At 31.5% G+C, this 8,859-nt stretch overlaps 1 protein-coding gene across 1 annotated transcript; it reads right to left on the reverse strand.

Annotated features, from left to right (window-relative positions):
* Window positions 1–5,878: 5,878 nt before the first annotated feature.
* Window positions 5,879–8,584, reverse strand: LOC137648520 (pupal cuticle protein Edg-91-like). Its single transcript, XM_068381445.1, has 2 exons — window positions 8,495–8,584; window positions 5,879–6,660 (listed from the first exon to the last, which is right to left on the reverse strand). The coding sequence occupies exons 1-2, from the start codon at window positions 8,504–8,506 to the stop codon at window positions 6,076–6,078; spliced, it is 597 nt and encodes a 198-aa protein (XP_068237546.1). The 5' UTR covers window positions 8,507–8,584; the 3' UTR covers window positions 5,879–6,075.
* Between the last annotated feature and the right edge of the window lie 275 nt (window positions 8,585–8,859).

Below are 8,859 nucleotides of genomic sequence, written 5' to 3' on the forward strand. Positions count from 1 at the left end.
TAAATAGAACAAAGTGGTTTGATAAAAACGTAAGCTAACCTTATTTCATTATTCAAAATGGAAGCCGGTTAATAGATGAATAAATAGAACAAAGTGGTTTAATAAAAAACGGTTAACTAAACTTATTTCATTATTCAAAATCGAAGCCCGTTAATAGATGAATAAATAGAACAAAGTGGTTTATTAAAACCGGAAACTAACCTTATTTCATTGTTCAAAATTGAAGCCTGTCAATAGATGAATAAATAGAACAAAATGGTTTAATAAAAAAGGTTGCCTAAGCTTATTTCATAATTCAAAAATGAACCCGGTCATTAGATGAATAAATAGAACAAAGTGGTTTTAAAAAAAAACGTAAGCTAACCTTATTTCATTATTCAAAATTGAAGCCGGTTAATAGATGAATAAATAGAAAAAAACTGGTTTATTAAAAACAGTTACCTAAACTTATTTCATTATTCAAAATGGAAGCAAGCCAATCGATGAATAAATAGAACAAGGTGGTTTAATAAAAAAAGTAAGCTAATCTTTTTTTCATTGTTCAAAATTGAAGTAGGTCAATAGATGAATAGAAAAAATAAGCAATATCATTTATTAAAAGGGCAAACTAGCCTTATTTCATTATTCAAAATGGAAGCAGGCCAATAGATGAATAGAAAAATTAAGCAATATTATGTAATAAAAAGGTAAATTAACCTTATTTCACTATTCAAAATTGAAGTAAGTTAATAGATGAATAGACAAATTAAGCAATAGTATTTAATAAAAAGGCAAAGTAACCTTATTTCATTATTCAAAATGGAAGCAGGCCAATATATGAATAGACAAATAAAGCAATATTATTTAATAAAAAGGTAAAGTAACCTTATTTTATCATTCAGAATTGAAGTAAGTTAATAGATGAATAGAAAATTAAGCAATATCATTTAATAAAAAGGCAAACTAACCTTATTTCATTATTCATAATTGAAGCAGGCCAATAGATGAATAGACAAATTAAGCAATATTATTTAATAAAAAGGTAAAGTAACCTTATTTCATTATTCATAATTGAAGCAGGCCAATATATGAATAGACAAATTAAGCAATATTATTTAATAAAAAGGTAAAGTAACCTTATTTTATCATTCAGAATGGAAGCCAGTCTATAGATGAATAAACAAAGCGAGCTAAATGATTTAATAAAGCGGTAAACTAACTTTATTTCATTATTCAAAATTGAAGTCATCCATCCAAAAGTAATATGTAAATGAAATATGGTTGATTTAACCACAATAATTAACAAAATCGTGTTGAAGATATGGGTGTTAATCCACTGTTTGATATTCAGTGAAAGAATCGGTTTTCATAACATTGCGTTCTCTAATATAACAAAATAAGAATTAATATAATCGCCTAAATAATTTATATATATATATATATATATATATATATACATATATATATATATATATATATAAATATATATATATATATGTATATATGTATATATATATACATATATGTGTATATATACATATATATGTATATATATATATACATATATGTGTATATATACATATACAGTACATATATCTATATATATACATATTTATATATATACATATATATATATATATATATATATGCATATATATATGCATATATATATATGCATATATATATATATATATATATATACATATATATATATATATATATATATATATTTCAGTTTGGTGGGATCAGTGTTACTGTATGGACATGAGTCGTGATATGACAATGAAACAATATCCAACAGATTTTGTTGATGTGAGAACAAATCCCTCTGAAGAATATTGTGAGTTAAATGGCAGGACAAGATTAGAAATGAAACAATAAGAGAGATTACTCGAGTGTCATATGTGGATGACATCATTGTGAGGGGTAGATGGAGAGATTAGTTCACCAAACTATCAACTGGGCTCCATAAGGCACTAGAATTGTTGGAAGACCCAGGCCTACATGGCTGAGGACTATGAAGCGTGAAGTAGGAGATGATGAATGGAGAAGTATTGATTTTATAAGCTCAAGATAGAAACGACTGGCGAAATCTGACCAAGACCCATAGGCGTGGCAGATGATGATGATGATGATGATATGTTATCATAATTATCATGATTCATATTACTGTTGATAATGTTGTCACTAACTTATATTACTTCGTGTCAGTTTATCAATTTCATTATTTCCTTTCCTCACTGGGCTATCTTACCCTGTTAGAGCCATTGGGCTTATAGCATCCTGATTTTCCAAATGAGGCTGTGGCTTAGCTATTAATAATAATAATAATAATAATAATAATAATAATAATAATAATAATAATAATAATAATAATAATAATAATAATGGATACCTTGGGATTATAGCATCCTGCTTTTCCAAATAGGGTTGTGTATTAAATAATAATAATAATAATAATAATAATAATAATAATAACAATAATAATAATAATAATAATAATAATAATAATATAAGTGAAAGAATGAAATGCATCCTTTCATTAATACTATTATCATCTTGATTACCACTATCTCGCGTATTACTATTGATGATATTACCTTTACCATCAGAATTACTGCTATTATTATATCAGTCAAACTTATTGCTATAATGATAAGACTAATTATAAGAAAATTATATCGTTAATGCCACTATTAGAGTTTTTCATAGTTACATTATTACCATCGTTATCTTTGCTGTTATAATCAATAAAATCATTGTGCCATTAAGAGTTATTCTAGTTCTGATTCTGGTAATAATTGGGGCTCTCGACATTCAAGTACAAAGGGAGTAATGATGATGTGTAATTTTACTGTATTCTTGATTTATTACCTAAATAGTGGATGTGTGCCTTGTAATTAGGCTGTATAAAATATTACAGAGAGAGAGAGAGAGAGAGAGAGAGAGAGAGAGAGAGAGAGAGAGAGAGAGAGAGGATAATATCAGGAGGAAATACAATACTATTGGGCTTATAGCATCTTGCTTTTCCCGCTAGGGTTGTAGCTTGGCTAATAATAATAATGATAATAATAATAATAATAATAATAATAATAATAATAATAATAATAATAATAATAATAATAATAATAATAATAATAATAATCACTGTGATACTATTTCTACTATTAATAATAACAAACGATAAGAAGAAACTTTGTTTCCTAAGAGTATTTCTGTATATTCCTTCTCACCACGTAAGGATAAGATATTCGAATGAAAGAGGATACTTTTTATTGAAGCCAAATAGGTAACACCACGGTCAGTCCTTGGTTGGGTGATCAGTACTGATAAGCAATAGGAACTGGTTGAGTGACCACCAAGGAGCGGTTCGAATCCTTGGTGCATAAGTTCCAGATATTATCTGTGCAAGTATTAATGTGGTGAAATGGTCTGCCAGTTATAAGGTCAGTCAGTTATGAAGTTAATCATTTGTAAGGTCAGTCAGTTATAAGGTCAGTCAGTTATAAGATCAGTCAGTTATGAAATCATTCAGTTATAAGATCAGTCAGATATGAAATAATTCAGTTATAGAATTAGTCAGTTATAAAGTCAATCAGTTATAAAATCAGTCAGTTACAAGGACAGTCAGTTATAAAGTCATTCAGTTATAAGGTCAGTTAGTTATAAGGTCAGTCAGTTATAAAATCAATCAGCTATAAAACCAGTCAGTTATAAGGTCAGTCACTTATAAAGTCATTCAGTTATAAAATCGGTCAGTTATAAGGTCAGTCAGTTATAAAGTCCTTCAATTATAAAATCAGTCAGTTATAAGGTCAGTCAGTTATAATGTCAGTCAGTTATAAAATCAGTCAGTTATAAAGTCAATCAGTTATAAGGTTAATCAGTTATAGAGTCATTCAGTTAAAAAGTCAGTCAGTTATAAAATCAGTTAGTTATAAAATCAGTCAGTTATAAATTTAGTCAGATATAAGGTTCGTCAGTTATATGGTGAGTCAGTTATATGGTGAGTCAGTTATAAGGTGAGTCAGTTATAAGGTCAATCAGTTATATAAGGACAGTCAATTATAAGGACAGTCAGTTATAAGGTTAATCAGTTATAAGGTCATTCAGTTATAAGGCCTGCCAATTATAAGGACAGTCAGTTATAAGGACAACCAGTTATAAGGTTAATCAATTATAAGGTCATTCAGTTATAAGGCCTGCCAATTATAAGATCAATCAGTTATAAGGTCAGTCAATTATAAGGCCAGTCAGTTATATGGTCAGTTCTTAGATGAGTGACCATCAGACACATCTAGACCCATTGGTTCCCATCACGATGAGTTCTGCTTATGCAAATGAGTAGGGAACTCATTTTAAACACCATCGCTGAGGAAGTCACAACACACCACGGGAGTCTGATGCCAGGTGTAATAAATCACATTTATGCCTGAAGAGCCGTTTACGTGAGTGAGTAATGGATACCTATCATTCTCTGCATCCCTGAATTACTCAGATCAGGCAAAGCAAGAGCCACACCCACATTACAGTAAAGTGTGTCTGTGTGACCCTGGAATGTATCACAAAGAACATGACCTTCGGTTTGTTTAATTCCTCGGAAATAAGAATATTTTTGGGATTTGCAATTCATCTTGGTCCACTTGCAAAGGGGAGCAATGGGATAAAGGAAAATACTTTTGTGGTATTGAAGTGAGTGTGCTAATTTTTTTTTTTCATATTTATATAATATAAGATTTTTTTTTATAAAACATACTTTTCAGCAACTGGTTATTTTAATGGAATTCATCTTAGTCTGCATGCAAAGGGGAGCAATGGGATAAAGGAAAATACTTTTGTGGTATTGAAGTGAGTGTGCTGATATTTTCATATATGTAATAAAAGAAAAAAATATAACTTACTTCTCAGCAAGTGGTTAAATTTTAATGGAATTCATCTTAGTCTGCATGCAAAGGGGAACAATGGGATAAAGGAAAATAATTTTGTGGTATTGAAGTGAATATTCTATTATATATATATATATATATATATATATATATATATATATATATATATATATATATATATATATATATATATATATATCTATTTGTCCATTTTCTTAAATAATTCATCATCATTCATTACAATAAATTTTAATTAACAAATAATAAATTAGTTACGATGCTAACCTTCGCGTTTTTCATTGTTAATTAATAACAAACTTTTTTTTTTTTTATCTTAATACTGAAGCCCGTTATGGTTACATCTATATTTCTTAATCCATGTTTACTAGTTCACCAAACGTTTATCTGAGCTCTACAAGGCACTAGAGGAGTTGGAAGACCCATGCCTGAGGTAACTATGAAACGTGAAGTAGATGATGATGAATGGAGAGGTATTGAATTAAAAGCTCACGTTAGAGACGACTGGCGAAAGGAGATGGAGATGATGATGATGATGATGATGATGGTGAGCTATTTCAGTCACGCTCCACAATACTTGACCAAGAGCCAGGTACCAAAATTCAGGTCATAGGTCAAAATAGACGTTCTGCATGTTTGAAAATACGTCTCTAATTTGACTCGCATGAGAGAGAGAGAGAGAGAGAGAGAGAGAGAGAGAGAGAGAGAGAGAGAGAGAGAGAGAGAGAGAGAGAGAGAGAGAGTTATTTTTCTCAATTGCGATTCGGTAATTTTTATAATAAAAACCCACTTGGACTTTTTGTGAAGGAAACAGCCATCAGTAGTAGTAGTAGTAGTAGTAGAAAATTATCATTATGATTATTATTATCGTTACCAGTTGCATGCGCTAATAATAATAATAATAATAATAATAATAATAATAATAATAATAATAATAATAATAATAATAATAATAATAATATCCCTTTACAAATAAAACAACATTTAGTCTTGCAGCAAAAAAATATATTTCTATTCAAATTCATACAAAATTACAAAAAAAGGCAAAATATAGGCACTCAGTAAGGTCATACCATATCAAACATCAGCTTGATATGGTAAACAACGTCTATGGCCGAGGTATCACGTAGGTCTGATCGCCATTCGATAACGATTCCTTATCAAGTCCGCCAAGTCCACCGAGTAATCCTGGCTAGGAATCAGCGCTTCGTTTGCCTAGGAAATGTGTATTAAGATGGCCATGTTTCAGTCCACCTGCTCCTCCAAATCCTTTCAGAATGTGGTTTCCATGATTGTATCCGTTAGAGTGGCTGTATCCATTGGCATAGTTACCGGCACTCAGGAGACCACCGTAGCCACCATAGCCGCCTCCGTATCCGCCGTTGAGGCCTAAACCAAGTCCAAGGCCTCCAAGCCCGCCGTAGCCCAGTCCTCCTCCAAGTCCTCCACCAAGTCCTCCAAGTCCTATTCCAGGCTTCGGATCGGCACTACGCTTGCCAATTAAGTGCGGACTGTAAAGACCGCCCGGGAAAAACCCGCTAGATATTCCTTGATACAGAGCTTGGGGATATAACAAGTTGGCTCCATATTTAGCATCGTAGTCTCCGTAGACTCCATACTGGCCACCACCGCTGCCAACGTCTATGCCAAGGCCGAATTTCTGGTTTCCGATTCCGAAGGGGATCCCTGTCAATCGTGGTAGTTCGAATCTGAACTTGAAAGGGTCGGCCGACCGTTTCTGCTCTGAAGCCACAATGGCTGCCAACGAGATTAAGACCTTTTTTGGGGGAGAAATGAGATTTGATTTGTAGGAATGTTTTAGATTATGTGATTTTGATATCTACTATCATAGGAGTTCTTCAGCAAAGTAGTTCAATTAGGATTAACTATTTACTCAAAATTGCACTAAAGCACAATTCTTATAAACTATAAAACTTTTCAAATGATTAAGGGACGTTATTATATCCAATATTCTTACAAGAAATAACAGTTTACTCAAAATTGTACTGAAAATATTACAATGCCTATGAAATATAAAACCATTTAGATAATTGGGGGACAACATAATGTTATCATAACCAATATCTTTATTATGCTAACAGGATTTTAAGTACCTAAAAACACGAAATATTTATAAACATTTACTAAAAAGTTAAAATAAATTCTTTGATCTGAGATATATTGCATCACCCTATTGAATATTGCTTTTTAGCATCAAATTATATCTTGAATACCTGATAATTACCATCTAAGTGCTAAGAAAATTTCTTTATATTTACAATATGCCATGCGATAAGGAACCTATATAGAAAAATTACAGTTTAAAAAGACATAAAAGTTCTTAAAGCCCATAAGTAATAAAAATCTCAAGGAGTAATAGAAGACATTATCTTTTGATGACGATATTATGAGGAATATGAACCTAATAAAATCATATTTTTAATATAAAGCATAAATCGCTTGAAATATGAAACGGTTTATGGCATTATTTCTGCAGGCGATTTTCTAATACCGTCGTAAACTGAATTCACGTAAAGCGATTTTCTAATATCGTCGTAGACCGAATTCACTTAATACCTACTTCAAGTAACATAACATGTTCTTAAATGGCCTTTTCCAAAGCTGAAATTATCTTGAAATGACCTATCAATCTCTTTCCAGATGACCTGTCACGTTTTCGTTTGACCTAAACTGATGATCCTTCGTTGTTTACTAGTGTATGTGACCCGTCAAAATGACAGGTAAATGTTTAGATGGATAGGCACGCACACGCACAGATTCAACCCTTTCAACCTCTACCCCCCTTTCCTAATTACAGCCCCTCTCACCAGGGTAATACAGGTACAGATAGAGTGGTTATATGTCTGGTAATACTGTTGAGCGTGACATGATATATATATATATATATATATATATATATATATATATATATATATATATATATATATATATATATATATATATATATATATATATATATATACATATATATATGTATATATGTATTTATGTATGTATGTATGTATATATATATATATATATATATATATATATATATATATATATATATATATATATATATATATATATATATATATATATATATATATGGAGGTACTTGCTCTTTAGTACATAAGGGAGATTTTTGTTACATTAAATTTCGGCATTATAATAGTCATTGTTTTAACACACAAATAAGTTAACGAGAAATTAATTAAATGAATAATTAAAGATCGAGAGTTTCAATGAATAGTGAAACCCTATTTCAATCTTGAATCTATTGTTTTCGAGAAATGCATTAAGCAAAGTCTTAATATCACGATATGAATTTAGAGGCCTAAAATAATAAACAAAATTCTTTAAACGCATTTGAAATGCAAGACATCAATATTTACTCTCCATTATCTTATGCACGCTGAAATTTATGTATATATATCTATATTCATAAACAAATGCAATGCAATTCGCACAAACATTTCGCATACGCAAAAATGCGTCATGCAGTGCGTATATTCATACATCTTACGAAAGCGAGATAAGACTCGACAGAAGCCGTCTGTTCCCCGTGGGAAATTAGATAAACATCAAGATACGAACTCTGCAGTTCTTACCAAAACCCTCATGACAACTGTCACGAGTTCGCTCCAGCCGAGAGGAGGAGCAGAGCTCGAGGAATTGGAGGATGGAGAAGTTGATGACGTTGGGATGTGAGTGATCTTGGGTTGGAGTCCTAGAATATATATAGAGACACGACTCCCTCCGACTTGGGGTTGTCCTAATCCTCCCTCCTGCATCACTCTCCCTCCTGTATTACCCCTCCTCCCGTATTACCCTCCTTCCAGCATCACCCTCCCGAATCACCATCCCTCCAGCATTGCCCTCCCTCTCTTAGTATCCCTGATCCAAAGGACTCCCTCTCCTCAGTCTATCCTAACTCCCCTTCCCCCATTCATAACATGAGTGGTGGAGTAGACCA

Source organism: Palaemon carinicauda, chromosome 10 (assembly GCF_036898095.1).
Source record: "Palaemon carinicauda isolate YSFRI2023 chromosome 10, ASM3689809v2, whole genome shotgun sequence".
Lineage (NCBI taxonomy): Eukaryota > Metazoa > Arthropoda > Malacostraca > Decapoda > Palaemonidae > Palaemon > Palaemon carinicauda.